The sequence below is a fragment of the Anguilla anguilla genome, chromosome 12, assembly GCF_013347855.1.
Source record: "Anguilla anguilla isolate fAngAng1 chromosome 12, fAngAng1.pri, whole genome shotgun sequence".
Taxonomy (NCBI): Eukaryota; Metazoa; Chordata; class Actinopteri; order Anguilliformes; family Anguillidae; genus Anguilla; species Anguilla anguilla.
Window position 1 is genome coordinate 18,994,036 of NC_049212.1, and position 27,793 is coordinate 19,021,828.

At 38.9% G+C, this 27,793-nt stretch overlaps 3 protein-coding genes across 5 annotated transcripts; all 3 read left to right on the forward strand.

Annotated features, from left to right (window-relative positions):
* Window positions 1-1,075: 1,075 nt before the first annotated feature.
* On the forward strand, window positions 1,076-5,826 carry LOC118209344 (extracellular calcium-sensing receptor-like). Its single transcript, XM_035384584.1, has 6 exons — window positions 1,076-1,332; window positions 1,604-1,895; window positions 2,068-2,883; window positions 3,108-3,335; window positions 4,079-4,202; window positions 4,421-5,826. The coding sequence occupies exons 1-6, from the start codon at window positions 1,100-1,102 to the stop codon at window positions 5,326-5,328; spliced, it is 2,601 nt and encodes an 866-aa protein (XP_035240475.1). The 5' UTR covers window positions 1,076-1,099; the 3' UTR covers window positions 5,329-5,826.
* Window positions 5,827-9,244: 3,418 nt separating this feature from the next.
* LOC118209366 (extracellular calcium-sensing receptor-like) lies at window positions 9,245-15,561 on the forward strand. 3 transcript variants are annotated; one of them, XM_035384621.1, is made up of 6 exons: window positions 9,245-9,463; window positions 9,586-9,871; window positions 10,073-10,888; window positions 10,987-11,214; window positions 11,422-11,545; window positions 15,392-15,561. In XM_035384621.1, the coding sequence occupies exons 1-6, from the start codon at window positions 9,252-9,254 to the stop codon at window positions 15,424-15,426; spliced, it is 1,701 nt and encodes a 566-aa protein (XP_035240512.1). In that variant the 5' UTR covers window positions 9,245-9,251; the 3' UTR covers window positions 15,427-15,561. The 3 variants fall into 3 exon arrangements, with proteins under 3 accessions (XP_035240512.1, XP_035240511.1, XP_035240513.1); XM_035384620.1 differs by lacking the exon at window positions 15,392-15,561 and adding an exon at window positions 12,310-14,600 and having other exon boundaries at window positions 10,987-11,181; XM_035384622.1 differs by lacking the exon at window positions 15,392-15,561 and having other exon boundaries at window positions 10,987-11,230; window positions 11,422-11,519.
* Window positions 15,562-19,710: 4,149 nt separating this feature from the next.
* On the forward strand, window positions 19,711-27,229 carry LOC118209373 (vomeronasal type-2 receptor 26-like). Its single transcript, XM_035384629.1, is given in 4 exon segments — window positions 19,711-19,861; window positions 24,701-25,111; window positions 25,114-25,162; window positions 25,164-27,229. Coding segments are annotated over 4 exon segments (1,056 nt in total). The 3' UTR covers window positions 25,609-27,229.
* Window positions 27,230-27,793: the final 564 nt, after the last annotated feature.

A 27,793-nucleotide genomic window follows, 5' to 3' on the forward strand; every position in this document is an offset into this window, starting at 1 on the left:
AATACAGGTGTGCCAAGCTTGTACTGTCATACCCAAGAAGACAATAATGGCAGTAATCGCTGTCAAAGGTGCCTCAACAAAGTACTAAATAAAGGGTCTGAATACTTATGTAAATGTGATATTTCAGTTTTTTATTTTAAACAATTTGCAAAAATTTCTAAAAACCTGCTTTCACTTTTTCATTATGGGGTATTGTGTGTAGATTGATGAAAATAAAAATTAATTTAATCAATTTTATAAAAAGGCTTTAACGTAACAAAATGTGAAAAACGTGAAGGGGTCTGAATACTTTCTGAAGGCACTGTATATATATATATATATATATATATATGAAAACAGACTAGCTATCCATCCATAACTTGGACTTAGAATGATGCCAGTGTGTTACATGTACACTTTAAAGCATTCATAGGCAAAATATACATGTAATGAATAAATGTATAGTGTACACATCTGAGAGTGTTTCCTACAATTTTTCTATCAATATTTCAGAGTAACTACAGTAGTGTAGGTGGTTCTTGTGTGTATAAAGAAGAGATATGTATGTTGTATCAGCTGAATACATGGGAAACTAGCTCTTCTTCAGGGAATTTTTGGAAACATACTCCTGTTCACACCATCTCTCATGCCATGCCATGATTTTTGCAAGTGCATGCAATTAATCATTTAAATAAGAAAAAAATGATGATTGAGTCCAGGTCTTTGTCTTATTTTTATAGTCGACCCAAAATAAAACATTTTCCATTCCATTTGTTTTGTTGCATTCCTCATACCACACCTAAGAAATCACCCTGGGATTGTTTTAGACAGGAAGATGTATCATCTCTGCTCTGAAAACACTGACTGCAATATTTCATCAGATAATTCGATGAAATGGAGAAGGCTGGAGAGTAATACACTAACGTATGCAACAAATTTCACCCTGTTAACGTTCTCAGTTAAGGGATATTGGCACCTCCTTCATCTGAAGCCTGACGGTAATCCAAGTGCACCACTGAGGATTGTTGTCCTGGTAACACATACTACATAAATATGAACCAATAATGCAGAATTCCAGATTGAGCACATACAAATTCAAATCAACTACAGAAGATCAGACATGCCGCATGTAATGGAACAGAAAGAAAATTGGTTGGCAACGTTGCTCATGCTGCTGGTGGCTGCTTTAGCAGGAGCAAATGACCCGTTGTGTAAACTACTTGGGAAGCCAGAATATCCCCACTTATCAAAGGACGGTGATATCATCATCGGAGCAATTTTCTCATTCCATAGCAGCTGGATAGACAGGAATCTCTCCTACACAAACGCACCTCAACCTCTCCAGTGCACCAGGTAAGTTACACTCATGAAGTAATGAACAGTTCCAGTGTGGAGGTGAAATGAACTAAAAGATTATAAGATTTTACTTTTTTTCATTTTATCTTAGATAATATCTAAAAGTTTTGTTTACAATTAAATGAAACAGTTCCAGTGTGGAGCTGAAATAACTATAAGATTACAATATTGAAGATTTATATTTTAACTTAGATAATACCAAAAAAATTTGTTTACAATTAAATGAAACTTACTAATGTACAACTTGTGTTTATCATGTTTAACCTAGTTTAAATCTGAGAGAATTCCAGTATGCCCAGACAATGATCTTTGCCATTGAGGAGATCAACAACAGTACAGATTTGCTACCCGGCATATCTCTTGGCTACAAGATGTATGACTCCTGTGGCTCTTCTGCAACTGCTGGAAAGGCAGGACTTGCACTGACAAATGGATATCAGGATTCAGCCTCAGCTGCTCCCTGCTCGGAAAGAGCTGCAGTTCAGGCAATCCTTGGAGAGACTTCCTCTTCACCTACAATCGCCATATCTACATCCATTGGACCATTTCACATTCCTTTGGTAGGCAAGTAAAATCATTTAACATCACAAATAATAAAAGAATTAAACAAATCTAAAACTAATAAAAAGTAAAATATTAATCAGCGCTGATACTGTATCACTGATACTGATACTGTATTGGCATAGCTGCTTCAAAAAAGTGTTAGTTAAAGGTTCATCAATCTCTTTACAGATCAGCCACTTTGCTACATGTGCATGTCTCAGTGACAAAACCAAATATCCATCATTTCTCAGAACCATTCCCAGTGATTATTACCAGAGCAGAGCACTGGCTCAGCTGGTGAAGCACTTTGGCTGGACCTGGGTTGGAGCAATTAGATCGGATGATGACTATGGATTCAATGGCATGACTGCATTTATCAAAGCTGCCCAACAACAGGGGGTCTGCGTTGAGTATTCAGAGCCCGTTTTCAGAACCTATTCTAAAGAGAAACTTTTGAGAGTTATAGAGATTATAAAGCAGTCCAGCTCTAAGGTAATTGTGGCATTCCTCTCTCACATGGACATGGACGTACTGCTCCATGAACTAGCCCTCCACAATGTCACAGGCTACCAGTGGGTTGGCAGCGAATCCTGGATCTCTGATTCCTACATTGCCAAAGTGGAGGGTCACTATGTCCTCAGTGGAGCAATAGGCGTCTCAATTCCAAAAGCAAATGTTACAGGTTTAAAGGATGTCCTCTTGGATGTTCGACCACTGAATTCATCTGGCAGTGCTATTTTCACTGAGTTCTGGGAAACCCTGTTCAGTTGCAAATTTCCCAGTGGCAGTACTTCAAAAAATGTCAAAGAGTGCACAGGTACAGAGGACTTGAGTGGAGTAGATAATATATACACTGATTTATCCCTAATGCAAATTTTTAATAATGTCTACAAGGGAGTCTATGCAGTGGCCCACACACTCCAAAATATTTTGACCTGCAGCAATAATGCTCATCTGTCCAACAGAAATATATGTCTCAACAATGAACAACTGACACCAGTGAAGGTATGTACTGTTAAAAATGTATAATTTGATTAAAATACATTTCATTTTACTATGTTAACTTCATTTCATTATGTTAATGTAAAATGTCTTCATGATCCTAAAATTATGCATACAATCAGCATACCTTTGATTTTACCTTATTTTTTAGATTTGATTACCTGTTTTTGAGAGAATGTTTAGCATTCATAATTCATATTAGTTAAATCTGGGTGCTTTATCTACAGTTTCTACAGCATTTGAAAAAAGTGCGTTTTAAAACCAAGGAGGGTGAAGAGGTTTATTTTGATGAGAACGGAGATCCACCTGCAAAGTATGAGTTGGTTAACTGGCAGGAGAACAGCCAAGGCCAGATTGCATTAGTGACTATTGGACTTTATGATGAATCTTTACCTATGGAGAAACATTTAACGCTGAGCAATGTGTCAATTGTGTGGGCACAAAATGCAAAACAGGTGTGTTGAATAAATTAAAAAATTTGAACCAAAAAATATTGGTTTTATAATTTGCATAGTAAAACAAATGTATTGTTTTGTCAAAACAAACAGAATAAAAAATACCCTATATCAGTAATACTACTTCATTTTTCAATGATGTAGCTCAACATTTTTATTAATGTCTTTCGGGAGTTTAATACCTTACTACCTCTCACCTAAAACAACTAAGCCCATGGGAATATGTAATAATCAGCCATTAGATGAAATAAATGTGAAAAATGTTTGCTCCACTGGACACAGAACAGAAGGCTCATGTATGAATTTGTGGCCATGGCTAGAAAAGGAGCTACGCTATTTCTACAGTAGGGATGTTCTGTCCGGACTGCATTTGGTTTGGCTCATTTCAGCAAACAGGAGTGTGTGCAGCTGAAACTTCACAGTGCCCATTTTCCTGTGCACTGACTCTTCTTACTAAATGTACTGTTGCAGAATCTCGCTGCAAAACAAGCTGTTGATACAGGTTACCAATGCTTAAATTAATAGTTCATGGGTGTTTAATTAAAAAAATTACTTTAACTAAATATGGGTTTAGAATATGAGCCTTTTCCCTGTTTTGAAATACAATGTTTTAATATGGTGCATTTTTTTAATCTCTCCCCTGAAAAATCCACCAAATGTTAACATTAATGTTGATTCATTTTCATGGAAATTAGTATTGACATTAAAATACATACTTCAATATACTGTCATCTGTACTGCAGGTGCCTGTGTCAGTGTGCAGTGAGAGCTGTCCCCCAGGCACCCGGAAGGCCATGCAGAGAGGAAGGCCTGTCTGCTGCTATGACTGTGTCCCCTGTGCTGAGGGAGAAATGAGCAATGTTACAGGTGATTATGTATTGCACAGCTTGTAAATGTGGTGAAACTGATTTAAAAATCCAGACACCGGATTTGATCAACATTTTTAGTTCACTTATAAAAACCTCTGTTTTCCACAATGTTTTCTATAGTTTTAAAATTGATGTTTTCACAAAATCCATCACAATAATGATCAGTACCATCATATTGCTCCTTGCTAATGCTCAGATTCTTTATTTTCTTTTTAGATTCTATTGAGTGTGTGCAGTGCCATTCAGACTATTGGTCAAGCAAGAAGAGAGATGAATGCCTCTTGAAGGAAACAGAATATTTATCCTATCATGAAATTATGGGAATATTGCTTGCATCAATCTCTTTACTTGGGACATGCACAACCAGTATTGTGGTGATCATTTTCTTCAGATACAGACACACCCCCATTGTGAAAGCCAACAACTCAGAGCTGAGCTTCCTGCTGCTCTTTTCATTGAAACTGTGTTTCCTTTGCTCTCTTACCTTCATCGGCCGGCCCTCTGAGTGGTCCTGTATGCTGCGCCACACTGCGTTTGGGATCACCTTCGTCCTCTGCATCTCTTGTGTTCTAGGGAAAACAATAGTGGTGTTAATGGCCTTCAGGGCTACACTTCCAGGCAGTAATGTCATGAAGTGGTTTGGGCCTCTGCAGCAGAGACTGAGTGTTCTTGCTTTCACTCTCATACAAGTCTTAATTTGTGTGCTTTGGTTAACAATATCCCCTCCTTTCCCCAACAAGAACATGAAGCACTACAAAGAAAAGATCATTCTAGAATGTGATGTAGGATCAGCCGTGGGGTTCTGGGCAGTACTGGGTTATATTGGGCTCCTCTCTATATTGTGCTTCGTTTTAGCTTTTCTGGCTCGTAAGCTCCCTGACAACTTCAATGAAGCCAAGTACATCACATTCAGCATGCTCATATTCTGTGCAGTCTGGATCACTTTTATACCAGCTTATGTCAGCTCACCTGGAAAGTTCACAGTAGCTGTGGAGATCTTTGCTATTTTAGCTTCAAGTTTTGGAATGCTCTTCTGTATCTTCATACCAAAGTGTTATATTATCTTACTAAAACCAGAGAAAAACAACAAAAAGAACTTAATGGGTAAAATGCTATCTCAGTGAAACTGTCAAAATATGTATAGCTGTCTCTCACAGATCATTGCACCTAGGGCTTTCATATGTTTTAATTAACAATCTTTCAGCAATAGCTGGTTTTCTGCCTTGATTGCCATATTTTAAATAAATTTGTCCAAATCTGTATGCACATTTTCCAGGCACTGCCAAGCATTAATCTCTGTTGTTTGCACACAAGTACTGGCTTTAGGAGGGAGGAGGATGCACATCAGTACATCAGATGAAACCCTCAAGTTTTATTGAGAACTGAGCTGCAGAGCTGTGAAGAATATTGTTAAAAATGCTTAAATGACTGATCAGCTTGGAATTCCTGCTTTGCATGTGGTTATAGGGCTGTGCAGGTCTATTCATTGCACTCATGGACTGCAGACTGAAAAGCGATACCTGCAGCATGCAATTCATGGCGTGCATAGATATTGATGGTTTTAATGAATGTATTCTGAAGAACTCAATAAATATATTTATGATTATGCTCTATGATCCATATCACAGTATCATGACATGATGTGTAAAACACATTATAATGCATTCATAATGCTCTATGTAATTATATTTTAATGCTTTTATGACAACCATGAATGTGTCATGAATGCTTTATCAAGATGGAGTTGAAGTGAATCATTAGCTACATGCAGGTCATATTAACACCATGAAGAGCAGAATGAAATATTTAGCAGGATAGCTTTATAGATATTGAAGCAGAATTCAACATCACATCCTGTAGAAAAATATTGCAATGCGGTCTTAAGAACTTGCCCTTTATTGTGATTTTTTATTTTTTATTCTGCATCAAACAAAAACTTCTTGCATGGTTTGACAGCTGCAGGATGCATCCTTGTTTGCAAACTTTCCACAGTTGTCAAACGACTACCCCACTTTAAGATGATCCAATGATATGATGAAATGATTTTTTGACTGAAAACATTCACTGTTTTAGCCTGGCTCCGCCTGTAACACAATTTTTAAAAATGCATCCTGGGGTGGTTAGAGTAGGCGTGTCCATTCATTTGCATACAGTATCAAATATGTATTCTATTTCTAGCCTCAAATCTTTCAGAAACATAATTTAGTGGATGGTTTAGGTGGAATAAGAAAGTTGATGAACAGGCCACCATGTTTCTCCGGTTTGAAGAACATTGGGCCGAAACCAATGTAGCCAATCAGGTGCCAGCACAGTTTTAACCCCTTTGTGCAAGTCCCCTAGTGGCCTGCACACCGGCATGAAGAGATGGCTGAACTAGAGCGTACATAGGAACTGGAGAGGGTAGGAGTGGCCAGTCAGTGAAGCCAAGGAAGTATCGGGAAATGACCTCTACTGCGCACGTTCACTGTTGAGGGCAAAACAGCTTGCTGTTGAAATCCGAGGTGATTTAACAACCAAAGAAAATCTCATCGGTCCATTTTATGTGATCATAAATTTCATTATGTGCAGCAGTTTCTGAACCAATGGTTGTTTCGGTTCAGAAGTCTTGGGAAAATATTTAGTAAAATGTACATATTTCATTACATAATGCATATTTTTTCAATGTGCTTTTCATATCAAATGTGACGGTCATCAATTTTCAAAATGCCATCGGGGAAGTATTAATTTGCCTGCAATAGTCTGATATTCTCCATTCACTTTAATGGGGATCTCAATGTTTTGCCCTCAACAACAAAGACATGCCAGTACAAGCTTATTTATTTCCAGGGCTTCACAGCTTAGGTTGGCTGAGGGTGTGCATTCCTGTCTAGTTAAATATTTATGTCTATGTGCTGAACTCAGACATCGAGCAACTATGCCGAATACGGAGTTTGAGAGTGTCACTATTGTCTCGTACGTCATCCATTTAGCAGGCACCCCCTCCCTGCAGTCTCTTCTGCAACTATACCCCCCAGGTATGATGCACTGAACAATAGCATCCATCTGAGAGTTCAAAAAAATATTCTTTCACCACTAAAGATTTGTATTCCGTCATAGCAACAAAATAACCCAAAAATAGCCCTAATACCAATACAGTGAAAAGGCTGCTCACTGAATAACAAAATAAACAAGACAAGTTTTTAAAAACTTATACCATGTCATTCTACTGTCAATATCAGGGACTAAATATGGAATAAATATACAATCTTACCATTGGTTTCACGCATAATGATGTCCCTTTCGAGGCTGTGTGGTTATATATTGTCTTGGACTATCCATTAGTTAAAAATATGTTCATTTGTGATGCCTGGGTACCGTCCAAAATAGTTTTGCATAATACCACACTTGCTGTTTATGATGTTGTTGCCCTTTGTAGTACAATTTGGTTTGGTTCATGATCAATTTATCCAATAGGAGATAGTATAAGCTTTCTAACAATGTATAACATGTCTAATTTTACTTTTGGAATAACGTCTTATAGCCCAGCATAACCAAAAATGTCTCATCATCGCCACCTTATGCATTCACTCTGCGATAGCAGTAAAAGACACTGCACCCGCCAAAATGTTATCGATGAGTTTCATCACTTTTTTGGAAAATATTATTATTCCTGAGAACTTCCGAGCATGGCTAAGGCATATGTTTGCTGATACACCTAGCTGATGCTGTTTTCTTGACTGAGTCAGAAGAGGAGAATGACAGCATTGATTCTCTGTCTACTGAACACAGATACGATTTCATCATCGATATTTAAGTATTACTACTCAAAATATTACGGTTATATACGTTTTTTTTAAATTGAGTGTCTTTAAATAGGTTGGTGGTATTTTATAATCAGGATATTTCATACTGTAACATAAGCGTTCGTTGGTAGCTCAGTCATTAGCTCACTTGTGTTTGTGTTTCATGCAAAGGACCTGACGTGAAGCTGGAACACTACCAAAATGTGGTGGACAGTTGAATATTGTTTTAATGCCATCCCATCCCCATAGAAGAAAACATTACATACTGTAGAGTACAGAAAAACATACAAGTTAATGATTACACATTTGGGTATGTGTATCACATTGTGTGTCTTGGATTTTAGCTTCAACGGAGGCAAATAATTTAGTCAGGCCACAAATCTGTTTACTGGTATGTGCATCATAACCTCCCAACTGAAGGTTTGCAAGTGAAGCGTTTGAGGGTGAAGCTAAAACTGAATTGGCACGCAGCCTAGGAACCAGTTCCAGAATCAAGGGCCTTGCAGGAACTATCCGAATGTTAAGGTTTTCATATCTAATTGCAAACTAGAGGCTAGCTTTCACATGCATAGCTAATTAGCTACTTAGCTAGAGAGCTGAAATGCACTTATGTCCAAGCTCTTACTATGGTAGCTGTTTGTAGCTGGGAAGATTACAAATGCCCAAACGCTATGTTTTCATCCAACCCATAATGCATGTCTTGTGTGTTTTCTATTTATTTCAAGCTAATGCAAGCCACAAAATCCATGCAGCTAATTTTCACTCAAAGTATTACAAATCAAATTACAGTGTATATAAGCACCAGACGTGTCATCCTCAACATGTGCAGGAAAGCATGACGCAACATAAATTAATGGAAATAAAAAGTGATTCAGTTAAAGCATTTCACAATGTCAGTTAATGTGACTGCATGTATTGTGTGATTAATCTTTGTTTATCCACATATATCCAGTGCACTATTCTGAAAGAACTGACTCCTTAATTGACCAGTCAGCCCCTGAAAGGCAAATTTGAAAGAGAAAGAGTGAGAGAGAGTGCCTCTATAGGTATAATTAAAATCAGTGTGCCTCCTGTGTGGCTCAAGCCTTAGCTGGCTGTTGTTTATTCTTTTTTTCTCTGCGGAGGTGTCACTCCTGCCAGCCACACCCCCTGCCTGACCCCCATGGAGAATCACAGAAGGGGGCCTTACAGCTGTTATGCTGCATAACATATATAAAGGTAGCTGGAGGGCAGCATGTTACAAATGCACATGGAGGAGACCCGCAATGTTGCTGCTTATGCTGCTACTGGAGCTGGTCCTGAACATGCAGTGGATGCAGACGGAGGAACCCGTGTGCAAACTGCTAGGCAGAGCACAGCAGCCAGAGTTAGCCAAGGATGGGGACCTCATCATCGGGGGAATCTTTTCCTTTCGAACTGGGCAGGATGGTGCTATAGAAACCTTTCAAACAGCACCAACACCCCGGCCATGCAAAGAGTACGTACAGCGCAGCTAAATTGAATATTTATTGTACTAAAATGATTTTGTAGCGTAGAACATTTTCACAAGTTCCATTTAGATCATTTGCTATCTGAATTAATGCAATAAAAAATTTTCAGTTTGAATTCCAGAGAATTACAATTTGCTCATACAATGATGTTTGCAATAGAGGAAATAAACCAAAACAGGGAAATCCTCCATAATATTTCCCTGGGATACAAGATCTACAATGATTGTGGAAGCATGGACATCCTGAGAGCTGCAATGGCTCTGGCTAATGGGCAAGAGAATGTGACCACAAACAGCTGCTCTAAGCCAAACACGGTCCATGCTATCCTAGGACACTCTGGATCAACACCAACTATGGGATTTGCACGAATTATTGGAAGATTTAAAATACCGGTGGTAAGACGCACTGTTTCTTGAGTTATTTCTAAATTGTGGTTGAATAATGTAAATAAAATAACATTTTGCAAATGAAAAATGTAGTTACAAATAATAAAAATTGTAAGATTAAAAAAACATTAAATAAAGCGATGTAAAAGTCACAGATTGGTCTGTCTTAATATTTATTTATTTTGTATAATGTTTTTTTTTCAACATCAGATCAGCCACTTTGCAACATGTGCATGTTTGAGCAACAGAAAAGAGTTCCCTTCATTCTTCAGAACAATTCCCAGTGACTATCACCAGAGCAGAGCACTGGCGCAGCTGGTGAAGCACTTTGGCTGGACCTGGGTTGGGGCCATAAGCAGTGACAATGACTATGGAAACGATGGGATGGCAACCTTTGTGCAGGCAGCCCAGGAGGTGGGAGTATGTGTTGAGTACTCGGTGGCCTTTCTGATATCAGGGCCTCGCCATGCACTGCTCAGAGTCGTCGAGGTTATAAAACATTCCACCTCAAAGGTGATCATGGCCTTTATGACACACAGGGAGGTCAAGGTGCTGGTGGAAGAGCTGCAGAAACAGAACATCACAGGCCTGCAGTGGATCGGCAGTGATGCCTGGATCACTGACAATTCTCTCACTGACAGCGAGGGCTACACGGCTCTAATTGGAGCCTTGGGCTTTGTGGTCAGCAGGGCACAGATCCCTGGGCTGGGGCAGTTTCTACAGGAGGTTAATCCTTCTCAATTTCCTCACAGCACATTCCTCAGGGAATTCTGGGAAAATGTGTTCAACTGCACTTTGACTCCACATAGCTTGACTGACAGAAGGAGACTCTGCAGTGGCTCTGAGAATTTGAGAGAGGTGGAGACCCAGTTCACAGATGTTTCAGAACTGAGGTTTGCTAACAATGTGTACAAGGCTGTGTATGCAGTGGCCCACGCGCTGCACAACCTGCTCACATGTGAGCATAGCCAAGGCCCCTTCACTAATAACAGCTGCGCAAACGGCAACAGCATAAAGCCGTGGCAGGTAAGACAGGAATATTTGTTGGCACAGTATAACATGTAAACTATGGGTAAATGGCTAAAGATGATAGATTCAAATGCAGCTCTGTTTCATATTGACAGGTTTTACATTATCTGCAAACAGTGAATTTCACAACTAATTCAGGGGAGACAGTGTATTTTGACAGCAATGGAGATTCACCAGCCAGATATGAGCTCATAAATTTACAAAATGCAAAAGACAGTATCATGGAGATTGCCACAATAGGTTACTACGATGCATCACTGCCTGAAGGGCAACAATTCAAAATGAACAATGTGAGCATTGTCTGGGGTGGAGGCAGCGAACTGGTAATGCGTTCATTTGGTAAATTTAATATATGCGTTACATAAGTGGATGTTTTAGAGTTGTTTATATGTATTATAAGCATACATATGCATACATGCACAAATACATACATGGTTTCACAAATAAAAATGTGTGTAAGCTTAGTTTGTTATATTGCTTACAATTGTGACTAATATTGTGCGCTGACATAAACTTGTGTTGTTTCACAGGTGGCTGTGTCAGTGTGCAGTGAGAGTTGTCCCCCAGGCACTCGGAAGGCTGTGCAGAGAGGAAAGCCTGTCTGCTGCTACGACTGTGTGCACTGTTCTGAGGGAGAAATCAGCAATACTACAGGTATATCATCACATATTTAAAGGCAATATGGGCTCATCCCAATAATTAAATTTACCATAGTATTGCTTTAATTTAATATATGTGCAGATTCCATATGTTTTGGGACAAAGAAGTTTTTGGCTTCTTGTTGGGTTATTCTTGTTGTATACTGAATTTGTCTGAGTTTTTAATTAAAATAATACTATGGGGTCAAATATAGAATGTGATGCTTAAATGTAAAATTTAATTTATTTATCCCAATACGTGTTATAACCCAAATTTCATAAGAGTATAAATGTTCAGAAATAGTATGGGAAATTCTATACGTGCTCCTAATATTCAACCAAACTTTCAAAACCAAACTGCTTGATTATAGAGCAAAAAAATAAATAAATTGCTTTGCTTTCCAAAAACTTCAAATGAGCACTATAGCTAATGAGAGTTTATATTGTTTTAGAATTGATAACATTTTTTGTGAAATGATTGTTTTATATAATGTAAACGATGAAGCATCACAGTCTCAGGTCTGTATGATACAAATTCATAAATACTTGGTATTCAGTGATCAACCCTGAATTTGGCAACCTTTACTAAAATGTTACTCAAAATCAGGACATGTAAATGCATATCATTTCCCATAAACTGGCCAAAAGGGATCCTTAATTAGAGCCTTAGTATTGGCAAATTATCTATACTGGTATAGAATGACCACATGTCCTTTGTAAAAAGAAATAACCAATGGCTAGCAGGTACATTTTCTAACAGGCTGTTGTGTTTTTATGCAGATTCTATTGATTGTGTGAAGTGCCCATTTGAATACTGGTCAAACAAAAGAGGAGATGCCTGTGTTTTGAAAGAAATTGAATTTTTATCTTTTGGAGAAGTCATGGGAATACTCTTAGTTTTCTTTTCTTTGACTGGAGTCCTTTTCACTGCAATGACAGCACTGATTTTCTACTCGAACAGGAAAACTCCCATTGTTAGGGCCAACAACTCAGAGCTGAGCTTCCTGCTGCTCTTTTCATTGAAACTGTGTTTCCTTTGCTCTCTTACCTTCATCGGCCGGCCCTCTGAGTGGTCCTGTATGCTGCGCCACACTGCGTTTGGGATCACCTTTGTCCTCTGCATCTCATGTGTTCTGGGGAAAACAATAGTGGTGTTAATGGCCTTCAGGGCTACACTTCCAGGCAGTAATGTGATGAAGTGGTTTGGGCCTCTACAGCAGAGACTGAGTGTTCTTGCTTTCACTCTCATACAGGTCCTTATTTGTGTGCTTTGGTTAACAATATCCCCTCCATTCCCCAACAAGAATACAAAACACTACAAAGAAAAGATCATTCTAGAATGTGATGTAGGATCAGCAGTGGGGTTCTGGGCTGTGCTGGGTTATATTGGACTCCTCTCTCTACTGTGCTTTGTTTTAGCTTTTCTGGCTCGTAAGCTGCCTGATAACTTCAATGAAGCCAAATTCATTACATTCAGCATGCTCATATTCTGTGCAGTCTGGATCACCTTTATACCAGCTTATGTCAGCTCACCTGGAAAGTTCACTGTAGCTGTGGAGATATTTGCTATTTTAGCTTCAAGTTTTGGACTGCTCTTCTGTATCTTTATACCAAAATGTTATATTATCTTATTAAAACCAGAAAAGAACACCAAAAAACATGTAATGGGAAAAACATCTAATTAAATCTGTCAAGTTGGGGGTATTTAAAGAGATAGGGTACAATATGAAAATTGCATTATGTGATTTGGTACGATAAGAAAAAATAAAAAGGTTAACTTTAATTTAATCGACTTAAATAAAGGAGATGTTTCACTGGTACACTGGATTATGCATGTGCGTACGTATGTCACGACCACCCTATCTGATAAGCACTGTAAATCCACTGTAGGCTACTGCTCCACTTTTTTCTAATAGTTAGATGCCAAGACTAAATGAGCTGAACAACCTGTTTTTTCATTATGTTCTGTGATGTATGTGACCATTTTCTTCTTTCTGAAAATATATATATTTTTGCCTAAGTTGAGTTAAATAAATGTACAAAGATTCAGAGTTGAACAAATCCAACCAGCTGGTTAATTAATAGTCTACTGACAACAGGCTAACAACCCTGTTCAGTTTAACCCCACAGGAGGGCTAGCAATAACAGCAAGCTAGCATGCCATATCAAAACTATGTGACCTGTCAGTTTGACTGTTTATGATTATATACATTAAAATTTCTTGACATACACACACAATACAGTAGCCAAAAAAACACTTCTGGTATAAATATTCACTTACATATAGCCAAAACAAACATTTGGCAATATCTCCCCAGATATTTATTGAACTCTCCCGCCATTCGCTGGAGACAAAGAGATGGTAATTCTGCATGTTGAACCTGACATTGGTCATTCAAGCTTGATGCATGTTCCTAAAAGTCAGTGTTACATTTGGCCCCACTCTCCCCTACATGCACATTCACTTGTATTGTTAGGCTATGGGATGCGACATTTCATGTAATATGTACTCTCAAAATACTGTAAGCGCCTAAATGTCGTAGTTTTAAACCTAGTGGCCTCAAGGCTTCAAAATTCTATTGCAGTTGGGGACTCCAATCAACCAGACTCACGTCTCCCTTTTCACCATAATTAAGCAAACATCCATTTATAAAACTAAATTGCTTTAGGCCAATGCCAGTTGGTAGACCTTGGTAGGCGAAGATATGCATGGAAAAATCTTGTTCAAGATTGTTCTTTGCGGCATAACTTTGATTGATCGGAATTGAACAACCAGGATGATGACAAGAGTGGCTGGCTGCAATTTGAATTTAAATGACTTTCACCAATGTATTTCTTTTCACCTGTACACTGCAGTGAGGTGAATAAAGGATACTGGCTTCCACTCCCAGGTGGTACTCCATGAAGGATCAAAACTTGAATAAAAGTGTACATTTGAGTTTCAGTGTGAGGGATTTACTGAATTGTTCATGTTGCTTGCCCAGTTTAGCACCTGGTTTGATGTGCGTATGTTTGCCATCTTTACCCAAATGTAGCCATATCCACAAATATTTGAAAATAAAATGTTACAACTGGTATATCTTTTGTATTGCTAATTGCCATACATGAGCAATACATGTTATTTCAAACTGTCTTTGAAATTGCATGTTTTGATTCAGAGTAATGTAAAAAAAATTACCTGAAAACAAACAAGAATGGCGTAGCAAATTTTCATATTTATAACACACTCGTACAGTAAAAAAAAAAAGTCCTTAAGAGAATACAAGGATAATGTAGAAAAGCACACATTCAAGTTTCATATTTACAACACAGTCATAAAATATTAAATTTGCCATGAGAAAATACAAGGATATTGTAAATGAAGTAGAACAATCATATGGCCTTTTTCAGAATAGTATATGAATTTACCTTAAATGACCTAATTTCTGAATACCAGCCAAGGTTAATAAAAACATACATTGGGTTCTAAATACATATGCTATAATATATAGATAAAATTTGCTTATACAAGACTGCCATACAATGTTCATTTTTGCACAGATATCTCCAATAGAATGTACACTCTTTAGTAAGAAAATGGCCATAATCATACAAGAAAACATACATGACATGTTAAATACAGCACAACTCCTTGTGAACAAAATATAGGAAACATTTACGTTGTCATGCTAGAATTATATAAGGAAGGCATGAAAGCTTAACATGTTGACCGTATAAGAATTGTACTGTACTTTTTCATGTGGGCTGTATTGTTGTGAAGGAATAAAGTTAGACACAGTTAGTTAGTCTCTGAGGTCCCACCCACCGCACTATAAAAGAATTGCTAAAGACCAGGTGACTGGAAGCCATGCGGCTCTTACAGATGTGGATGGTGGCCCTCCTGGCACAGGCAGATGACATCCCATGCAGGCAGCGAGGGAAGTCGGAACCCCCACAGCTCCAAAAGGATGGGGATGTTATCATCGGAGGGATCTTCTCTTTCCACAACACCTGGGTTGAGAGCGAACCCACATTTTCTACTGAGCCAGAACAACTGCAGTGTGAGAGGTATGTTTATCCATTTACACAAAGGTATTCCAGTGAACTCATTATCCAGACAGGCAATAAAAGAAAATGTCACTTGATGTGAAAATTTGGATAATCATTTTCTACAATTATGAATTACTAGAAAGTGGAGGGTAACAGAACTCCTTTTTATGGTGAGGGTTGATTTTAGTTGTCTTTTTTTTTTTTTTTTTGCTTCTGGGTGAAAAAATCTATTCCATGTATTTATAGTTTTTTCCATCTTTTTTCAGAGATCTGATTTGATTTGAAGCTTATATGACTTAGACTTGAAAGTTATTTTGTGGGGTATTTTAGTCACTTTTTAATGGAAAAATTTGTTTAAGTGAGCAAGAGAGAAAATAGTCTGTTTTTTTACCAATTGTATTTCTTTTAGTTTAAGCTTCAGGGAATTTCAAAATGCTCAAACTATGGTTTTTGCCATTGAAGAAATCAACAACAGCACTGACATACTTCCTGGTGTATCCATGGGCTATAAGATTTATGATTCTTGTGGTTCCATTGCACTTGCTATCACAGCAGCAATGTCTTTAATTAATGGGCAGGAAGGATCTACTGGTGACACAAACTGCTCCAGTCCAGCAACAGTACGAGCCATCATAGCAGAAACCTCCTCAACACCAACTATAGCAATTTCAGCGTCCATTGGACCTTTACACATACCAGTGGTAAGTTTACACCAATTTCTACAATGCGAGATACAGATTTATAAAAACATTTCCTGATAGGAAGTGGTACAGAAATCACTTCATGGTTTAACTGAGCAGACAAATGCAGTAAATATAGCAACTACTTACATTGTCTGCTTTATATTGACTCCATTGTTTCACTTCTCCAACTGGTTTATTTGTGCATCTTTACAGATCAGCCACTTTGCTACGTGTGCATGCCTCAGTGACAAAACCAAATATCCATCATTTCTTAGAACCATTCCCAGCGATTATTACCAGAGCAGAGCCCTGGCTCAGCTGGTGAAGCACTTTGGCTGGACCTGGGTTGGAGCTTTATGCAGTGACAATGATTATGGGAACAATGGGATGGCTACCTTTGTGAGGGCTGCACAAGAGGAGGGAATCTGTGTAGAGTACTCTGAGGCGTTCTTCAGAACTGATCCCAGGGAGGATATTGTCAGAATAGCTGAAATCATAAGGACATCCAGCTCAAAGGTCATTGTGGCTTTTGTTTCCTACTCTGACATGGAGGTTTTGCTGAAGGAATTGTCCCTGCAGAATGTCACAGGACTGCAGTGGATAGGCAGCGAATCCTGGATTTCAGACTCAAACATCGCCACTGGTGAATGGCAACATATTCTGAGAGGATCACTGGGGTTTGCTATCCCTAAAGCTAAAATCCGGGGCCTGAAGGAATTTTTGCTCAGTATTCACCCATCTGCAGGCATACCCATTTACAATAAACTGTGGGAGACTATATTTGGATGTATGCTGCCCACGCCCAACAACAAAGAAAATGCTAATTTGTGCAGTGGCACAGAAAGTTTGAGTGCTGTAAAAAACCAGTACACTGATGTCTCTGAACTGCAAATTGCCAATAATGTCTACAAGGCAGTGTATGCTGTAGCTCATGCCCTGCATGACATGTATGTTTGCAGTCAGCTCAATGATACATGCAAGAAAGGGGCTGGAGGCACTGAACCATGGCAGGTAAGTCACTGATCAAAAAGAGAAATTTTGATGCGGTTTTGGTTATATACTTGTCAAGTTTTATATTTCACTTTAGGTTCTAAATTATATGAAGGAAGTTCATTTCTCTACTCTTCATGGTGAAGAAGTTTTCTTTGATGAGAATGGAGACCCTGCAGCAAAGTATGAGTTGCTGAACTGGCAGGATGGTAAAGAGGGAAAGACTGAGTTTGTGACAGTGGGTGTCTATGATGCATCTTTACCACTGCACCATCAACTTTCACTGAACAATTTCACCATTGTTTGGGGGAAAAACCAGGAACAGGTATGGTGAGAATTTATTTTGATATTATTGTAATGGTAAAATTTGCCTGCTCATTACCTAAAAGTGCACTGAATCAACAATTTAAATGGTCAGATTGGTCCAAAGGGGAATGAACAGACCTGGATTTAATCAATATTTGTCCTTAACTTTGACTTGTAAATGCAAGTATTCTTATTTTTACCCCATATGCAGTAGGTTTAGTTCATGTTAGTGCTCACTGAATTCAGTGGTGTCATGCCCATTCAACCTGACAAGGCACGTGCCTCTCAAATTTAAGATTTTTGGCCTCTCTCAGATAAAAAAAAAATATATACTGTATATTTTGACTCCGTCGTTAGTAATATTCATCATGATTTTGTTTTACACAAGTCAAAAGTTCTTATAAATATGGAACAAAACATACTTTCCCTGTGTTGCTAGTTCTTCAGGAGTCTGAGAAAATAAAACAGTTGCAAGATATTAACTCAGTGGGAGAGGGTTGTACAATGGCCCACAACGCAGATTAGCACCAGATAGAAATGAAGGGACATAGCAATATCATGGCATAAGAACATATCTATTGGTACCGGACAAGCAGCACATGTTGAGGGAGTGCACCAGTCAGTTGGTAAGCTGGAGTGGAGAGTATGACCAGTCAATGTCTGCAAACGTGCGAAAATTGAAAAAAAATAAAAACACGCATTCAATCATCTTTTGGCTCCCTTAAAAATATTATATTTTATAGATATATTTAGCTTGATTGTTGGTTATCTATCTAGGTGGTTTGCTAGCTTGGGGTTAATACACATTCCAGAAAACCTGAAAATTCATAGACTAGTTTTCCAGTAAACGAGGATATGTGGAAAATGAGAAGTGCTTTTAAGGGGTATGTTCAATGACCAATTAAAAGTTACTCCAAACATATGAAATTTTGAATTCACATGTGGCAGGAAGTTTCCTAGCTAAGTTTAATTCAGTTGGTAGCTAATTATTAACAATTCAGCAATACTTCAATTCAGCCAATGTTCGCTAGCTAAGGTAGCTAGCTAGCTAATATGACAGGACAGGGGTTAGAGAGACATAAGTGTCGATGTTGCGCTTGGCTTCATATTTTTCGTCTTTTTTTTCTGACCGTATGGTCATTGCAACTGAGGTAGAGAGAACCGAGTCAGTGAACCGAGAGAGAATGAGGAATGCCTTTTGGAGGCATGCAGGCATACGTTAAGGTATGAACCTAAGACCCTTCACTTAAACCACTTTTGGTTGCTCTCTCTTTTTCTTTCTCTCTCTCGCTCTGTCACACACAGACACACACTCACAAACTGTATATTATAAATTTAAGACACATAATATTTGGATGTAGTCCCATGCAGTTTTTCATCTCCTTGAATCAAAGTATGTAATTCAATTGTGGAGTGCAATACAGATCCACTTACTTTTCCAATGGCTTTGCTAATTAATGTGAACTAAATATTATAGTTGTCCTGATAGACTTACAGTACCACCATTTTGCACAATATGTGGTAAGTGCAGTCCTGTCACTCTCATCAATAAAATAGGGGAAACAAAGGTTTGAAGAAAAAATATTTACATTGTGGATGTAACCATCCTCATTTTCTTTGTATTATAAGTCAAAGTTAAGCATCAATGTCGATGGAATCCAGGCCCAATCATTTTCAGATGTATGCATAAGATTTAGTGAGCCAACTTCAGGTACCTTACGATGACATGGGTTCATGCTTTGCAAACACTATCCGGTTAATATAATGTGTCATGGAAGAACAATAAGTACTGCACAACCAGTGACAGCAGAATAAGGTAAAGGTACAAAATGGTTAGATTAGATCAGACTATTGTTTAATCAAGAGGTAATTTCTATCACTTTTGGACTGACACAAACACGGTGAAGAGCTGTATTGATATTAAACAATTTAGGAGATGAAAGTTGAGTTGAGAATATGAACATGCCATGTTTACAATGAAAACACTTGAGGTGGAATGTAGCGTGAAAGTACAATCACTGACATATAGCCAGTGTGTGTATTTCTTATGACATTTGGACATGCATGAACACAGTACTACATCAGTGCAACATCATATAAATTCACTGGTGAGGATCACACAAGAACTGTAGATTTACAGTGTTAAAATAAATATTATCTCTCCTGCGTTGTTATGAAAGTGAAAATTCTTTGTTTTAAGGTGCCTGTGTCAGTGTGCAGTGAGAGCTGTCCCCCAGGCACTCGGAAAGCTGTGCAGAGAGGAAGGCCTGTCTGCTGCTATGACTGTGTGCCCTGTTCCGAGGGAGAAATCAGCAATACAACTGGTAGAGCAAGTTTCTTATTGTGTGTGTGTGTGTGTGTGTGTATATAGGTGTGTGTGTGTGTGTGTGTATATAGTGAGCACCATAATGTTTGGGACAAAGACATGTTTCTGATTTGCCGCTGTACTCCGCAAGTTTAGATTTGTATTCAAACAATTTACATGTGGTTAAGGTGCATATTCCCAGTTTTAAGGGCATTTTTAAAAAATTTTGTTTTCAACCTTGCAGAAATGACAGCACTTTTTTATAAATAGTCCCCTCATTTCAGGGCATCGTAATGTTTGGGAAAAATGGTATCAGAGATGTTTCTGATTAGTCAGGTGCATTCAATTGCTTCCTTAGTCCAGTTATAAGAGAGCGTTCAGTATCTAGTTTTGATTCTAGCCTATATATTGCCTTTGGAGTCTGTTATCGGCAAGGAAGCCATCATGAGGCTGAGAAATAAGAAAAACAAAACAGAAAGAGACATATACCTAACCTTAGGTTAATGAAAATCATTACTGGTGAGCTCAGAAATCACAAGAAATCGCCTGATAAGCTACAGAAGACCTCTACAGATGATGACAGAAGAATTCTCACCTAATGAATAAAGACTCCTGAAAAGCTGTTAGACAGATCCGAAAAACTGCTGAGGAGGCAGGTGTGGATCATTCAGTGACTACTGTTCATAGATGACTTCCAGAAATACAGTGATTACACAGCAAGATGCAAACCACTAGTTTGCTGCAAAAACGGGACAGCCAGGTTGTAGTCTGCTAAGAAGCACCTAAGAAAGCCTGCAGAGTTCTGGAAAGAGGTCTTGTGTGTAAATGAGACCAAGATTCACTTGTATCAGAGTGATGGCAAGAGCAAATTATGGAGACCAATTGCAACTGTCCAAGATCCAAAGCACCCCCCCCCCATCAGTGAAATATAGAGGTGGGGGGTGTAATGGTCTTGGCATGTATGGCTGTCATGGATGACACTCCGACCTCAACTGAGGCTAGTGTTGGAAGGAAGACTCTGAGGAATGTCTAAATCTGACAGTTGGAGCAATCTGGAGGATCAGAGTCCATTTCTGTAGCAGAGGTCACTGGGGTGGTTGGAGAGCTCCTCAGTGGCAGAGCACCAGGGGTCTGGAGGGTGTGTTCCAATTATCAGGGAATCATACTCCTCAGCCTCCCAGGGAAAGTATATGCCAAGGTGCTGGAAAGGAGACTACAACCAATAGTCAGATTCAGGAGGAACAATGCGGGTTTTGTCTGGGCTGCGGAACAGCAGACCAGCTTTTTACCCTCTCACAGATATTTGAGGGGGGCATGGGAGTTTGCCTATCCAGTCTACATGTGTTTTGCGGATTTGAAGAAGGTATATGACCATGAGCCGCGGGGTGATTGGGGGAGGTGCTGTGGGAGTATAGAGTGCCAAGGTCGCTGTTGCATGCCATTCGGTCCCTGTATACTCGGAGCAAAGAGCTGTGTTTGCATTCAAGCCATTAAGTCGAGCTCGATCAATGTGGGTGTCAAAATCTACCAAGGGAGTGCTTTGTCTCCCCTCCTGTTCTTGGTATTCATTGACAGGATCTTAAGGCGTAGCTGAGGTATGGAGTGTGTCCAGTTTGGGGACATAGAAGTGGCATCTCTGCTGTTTGCAGATTATGTTGGTCTCTTAGCCTCATCGTACTGTGATCTTCCATTCACACTAAAGCGGTTTTCAGCTGAGTGTGACAAGGTCAGGATGAGGATCAGCACCTCCAAGTCTGTGCCCATGGTCCTCTCCTGGAAAAAGATGGTTTGTCCCCTTTAAGTAATGGGGAGCAACTGCCCTCTCCCCTGGGTTCAACTATCTTATTATTTATGGGTCTTATTCAGGTGTGAGGGAAAAATGGATTTGGAGATCAACCGCTGTCTAGGTGCAGCGGCCACAGTAATGCAGGCAATGTATCAGATGGTGGTGGAGAAGAAGGAGCTGAGCCGAAAGGCAAAGCTTTCGATTTATCAGTCGGTCTTCGTCTCTGCTCTCACCTATGGTCGCAAGCTATGGGTAGTAAGATTAAGCAGCCAGATGGGGTTTCTCCGTAGGGTGGCAGGGCTAACCTTTCTTGATAGGGTGAGGAGCTCAGCTGTCCCGGAGGAGCTCAAAGTAGAGCCACTGCTCCACTGCATTGAAATTAGTCAGTTGAGGTGGTTCGGGCATTTCATAAGGATGCCTGCTGGGTGCCTACCTCTGGAGGTGTTCTGGGCATGGCTACCGGGGAGGAGACCCAGGGCAGACATTGGACGCACTGAAGGGATTATATCCACAGGCTGTCCTGGGATCAGCTAGGGTTCCATCACGATGAGTTAGCAGAACTCGCTGGAGAGAGGGATGTCTGGGCTGCTCTGCTTGCCCAGTTGCCACCACAACCCTGATCTGGACTAATTGGTTAGAAAATAGATATATGGGTGGTTGGATGGCAACCACAGATACTGGCTCACTTGTCTTCACTGATGATGTAACTGCTGATAGCAGCAGCAGAATGAATTCTGAAGTGTACTGAAGCACCTTGTCGGCTCAAGTTCAACCAAATGCCTCCAGATTCAATGTATTCACCACAAAAGTCTTCCTTAGCTTACCCGACTCTTTGTAAGTTCTAAGCTCACCAGGGCTCTCTTTCTTCTTAATGATGTTCCAAACAGTTGGTTTTGGAAAGCCTAAGGTTTGGCCATCTCTGACCATTTTTTTCTTATTCCTCTGCCTCATAACGGCTTCCTTGATTTTCATTGGCATACCTCTGGTTCTCAGCAATAACAGACTCCGAAAGAAATCAAAAGCCTAGCATCAAAGCTTGACACAGAAAACTCTCTTATATTTTTGGAAGCAATTGAAAACATCTGACTAATCAGAAACACCTGTGAAGCGTTTTGACCCAAATATTATGTACTGGGGGGACTATTTATAAGAAGTGCAGTATTTTTTACATGATTAAACCTAAATGTGTAAAAAAAACTCTTAAATAAAAGAGAATGTGCACTTTAACCACATAAGAATTGTTTGATTACAAATCTAAAATTGTGGAGTACAGAGCCAAATCAATAAAAATAAGCCTTATAATATGTTTGTGCCAAACATGATGGTATAATCAGGCTTAATTTCAGGGTATTTACATTCACATCGAGTGATTTGTGGATAAATTATGTGACCTATTTACATCAGCAGATATATTTTCCCTTGTGATGCTCGGCCATCTTCTGTCCATATTCGATTGGATTCAGGTCGGGTGATTGACCTGTCGAGAACATTTTACATTCAATTTTTTGGAACTGAAAAACTCAGGTTTTTAAACCTTGGGTGCTTTAGGAGTCAGCTTCAGGTTCAGATTACTTTATTTGTATCCGTAGGTAGATTTGGTTTGCAGTAGAGTCATCCATCTTGACACAATTTGGAAACAACACAGACAGTAGGCAAACATAATAAAATAAATAAAATAAATAAAAGTACTCAAGATTCCAATCATTAATAAAACCACTAAAACTAAAGATAAAATAAATAGATAAAACCTTGCTTCTATATCATCTGTGCAATGTTGCTACGACTTGTTCATCTGAGTGATGGCTGCTGGAACAAAGCTATTTTTATACCGCTTTGTTCTGCACTTTGGGACTATAAACCTATATACTATAAACTAAAACTATATACCTGCAGTCTACAGTATTTGATTAATTATTGGCCGATGTTTCTGTACACTTCAGAAATAATCCTGTTGCTGCTGTCAGCAGTTACATCATCAATAAAGACAAGTAGGGTAGTTCCACTGGCAGCCATACATGTACAAGCCATAACACTACCGCCAACATATTTCACAGATGAGGTGGTATGCTCTGCATCAGGGGAAGTTCCTTTTTTTCTCCGTACTTTGCTCTATATATCACTTAGATACAGGTTAATCCTCATCTCATCTACCCATAAGACTCTAAAGTTTTTTAATGTACTTTTTTTAGCAAGCTCTAACCTGGCCATTCTATTCTTGAGGCTCACCAGTGATTTGCATGTTGTGGATAACCTGCTGAGTTTATGCTGGTGTAGTCTTCTCTTTATGAGTCTTTGAAACATCTATGCTTAGTTCCTGGGAAGAGTTGTTGATCTGTTTGCCCATTGAAAAAGTTTTTTTCACAACTGAAAGTATTCATTAGCCATTCACTACAGTGGTCTTCTGGCTACCAGCTCAACAATGCATTCTTGCTTCTTAAGAATGTACCAAACTGCTTATTTTAACACAACCAAAGTTCTGGCTATGAATGAATTTATCATGATTTTTCAGCATCATGGTGGCCTGCTTTACTGGTGCTGACATTTATTTGGTCCTCATATGGAGACACAGCAACATTCTGAATGCAATTGCCACAACTAGAATCATCTCTAGATCTTTTCATAGCATTCTTCTGCATGAACTAATGATGCAACGACACACAGCTGGCCAAGAAACAGCCAAGCAGCCAATTTTCCAATTACTTTTGGTCCCCTAAAATGGGGGGCTATGTCTAAAAAAGGCAATTCCTAGACAGATTACACAATATGGATGTAAATACCCTCAAATTAAAAACAATCCATTTTACCTCGTATTCACTGCTTCATTTCAAATCCAGTGGATGTATGGTCCATTGCTATTATATCCTATAATACATTCTAAAAACTGTGTAATGTTAAAGTAAACCAAACAATTAAAGTCATTGTGAATGAAAAGACATACATACATTACATCAAAGTTATGAACAAAAGCCACATATTGTGTAAGTTTGTGATGATATTTTGACTTGTCCACATAGCATGAAACTATTGCTGTGAAAGCAAAACATCAATTGTTGCCAACTTCTTTCCGTACAGATTCGATCAACTGCATCCCATGTCCAGAGGAATTCTGGTCAAATGAACAAAGGAATCAATGTATCTTGAAGATAACAGAATTCCTGAATTTTGAAGAAATAATGGGGATAGTGTTGCTGATATTTTCATTACTTGGTGCTACTTTAACTGTAGGTGTAGCACTAATATTCTTTATGCACAAAGACACTCCCATTGTGAAAGCAAACAACTCAGAGTTGAGCTTCCTGCTGCTCTTTTCATTGAAACTGTGTTTCCTTTGCTCTCTTACCTTCATTGGTCGGCCCTCTGAGTGGTCCTGTATGCTACGCCACACTGCATTTGGGATCACCTTTGTCCTCTGCATCTCTTGTGTTCTAGGGAAAACAATAGTGGTGTTAATGGCCTTCAGGGCTACACTTCCAGGCAGTAATATCATGAAGTGGTTTGGGCCTCTGCAGCAGAGACTGAGTGTTCTTGCTTTCACTCTCATACAGGTTCTTATTTGTGTGCTTTGGTTAACAATATCCCCTCCTTTCCCCACCAAGAACATGAAGCACTTCAAAGAAAAGATCATTCTAGAATGTGATGTAGGATCAGCAGTGGGATTCTGGGCTGTGCTGGGTTATATTGGGCTCCTCTCTATATTGTGTTTTGTTTTAGCTTTTCTGGCTCGTAAGCTGCCTGATAACTTCAATGAAGCCAAATTCATCACATTCAGCATGCTCATATTCTGTGCAGTCTGGATCACCTTTATACCAGCTTATGTCAGCTCACCTGGGAAGTTCACTGTAGCTGTGGAGATCTTTGCTATTTTAGCATCCAGCTATGGAATGCTTTTCTGTATTTTTGCTCCAAAATGTTACATTATTTTGGTGACACCAGAGAAGAATACAAAAAGGCACATGATGGGAAAGATACCACTAAAATAACTCTAAACCCAAAACAATCAATCCACCACAACTATGAACCTAATTAGATTTACTGTGCACCCGCTAAATGTAATAATCATATGATCCTTAACAATACCAATCCATACTATTTGTACTATCCTAAATGGTACATAAATTACATGTGATTTACATAGGAAACAAACCATATCTAAACGTTTCAGTGTCAGGTTACATACAACTATGACTGTAAGAGACCATAAGGGAAATCAGGGGGCTGTAGGAGGGTTCCACAACAACACAATAACAACCATCAGCATATAGCAAATGTGAAATGCATACCCATAGTGGTGCTACCGGAGTGCTTCAAAGTTTAAAAGGAAAAAAAAAAAATTAAAAAACAGTGTGTCACTAATTAATACTACAACAAATTTATCATAGGTCCAATCTACACCAAAATAGCTCACAGGCATCACAGCATACCGTTCTGCAAATGATAGATAATGTTTTTTTGGTTAGAAATTCTTGGAGTTCTGAATGAAAATGGAAAAATGAATACTGTTCTGCTAGGAGAAACAGTAATATCTAACTTCTGCATTGTCCAATCATCATGAAAAAACACTGACAGGAGAAGCACGTATCTCTAAATAACTGAGTCAAATTTCAGAATAATAGCCTAACTCACATTTTTTAATTGACACATTTTTTTTTAATTGATCTGAATGATCTCCATTGAAGTCAATGTGAAAAGTCAACATATTTACATGTCTTCCCTAACAAAACTCTCATCGAGCTCCCCTGTAGCTATACTAAGCAAAAGAAACTGTTCCATCATGGGACCAATTTGTTTACTAACTTTACACGTGCTATCGTTCTGCAACATTACAAGTTAAATGTACGTAGTCTATGTACTTTCCTGCGACGGCAAGCAAAGCACAGCTTTCCACCTCCAGCATGGATGGAAGACAAGCACGAAACAGTCCAGACCCATGGCGCATGCATCCGACTAAACATCCCTCTCGGATCGTCGTGACCACAATTTGCCATGCATAGCCCACGGCGGCAGTTCTTGCGTGCCGTGGGAAAAACCAGGACAGAGCCCGGGTTTTTCTACAAACAGTGCAACTGAGATCCAAAGCACGGAACCATCTGCGCTCCCGCAATAAGACTGTCAAACATCAAGGCATTAACTAGCTTAGGAAACTGCTGTTTGTTCTTGGTTTTCAAAAAAATTGTAGGTAATGTTGTGTTCAGATTATATCATGTTGCTTGTTTGTTAGCTACAGCCGCCAAGCCCACACAGCTAACTCTATTACCAACAGTACCTTACAACCCACCTTCCTTTAAATCGAGATCTGTGCATGTGTTCTCCCTTGCACTAATATATACTCAGTTGATATTTGGTCTTGTATATTTACAATGCAACGGTACACTGAGATTAGCTAGATGTAGCTAACTTCGGTAGCCACTAGTATTCCATTCCCCTGATCTCCAGCCATATTTCACACCACATGCTAAAAGTGGATTCATAATTCACTCCAAAAAAAGAGCCATTGTTCTCTCAGGCACCACATGTGCTGGTTAACACAGACGTGGCTAGACACACACATGCAACATGCTACCCCCTTTCATATCCTCTCTTATTTAGCCTTTAATGATTATAGTCTTGATGTTTGTTCGTTTGTTTAATAAATTCTATTTTATTAAACTTTGTTATCGGTCTGATTATTATTCAGATAAATGATTGAGCTTACCACATTAAAGAACTCCCGCATGTTGTTACATTATTGGTTATTATTTTAATATTTAATATTGACATTTATAGTCATGATTTAATAATACATTGATTGATTACACTTTTGCACCATTTAATCACTGCATGAGGTAATATATTTATATCTCCTGCATTCCTTGGTGCCTACTTGTGAAGATTCATAAAATGCATTTTAATTATCTGTTCTCACTATTCTACAATTCGTAGATGGTCGAGTCAGAGTGGGCACTTATGGGTCATGGAGGGCTGGTCTGAACAGGTCACAATATTCTAATAGAGTGTATTGCAATTTAATGGTTATAATTAGGATAAAAACTTGAAATAAATATTAGAAGGCAATAAATTGTCACTTTTGGAGATAACCACAATTTGAATCCAGTTTCCTGGACCTACTCGTCCAAGGGTAGCTGACTTACAATGTGCAAATTTCACTATTTTTCATTGCACACTCCT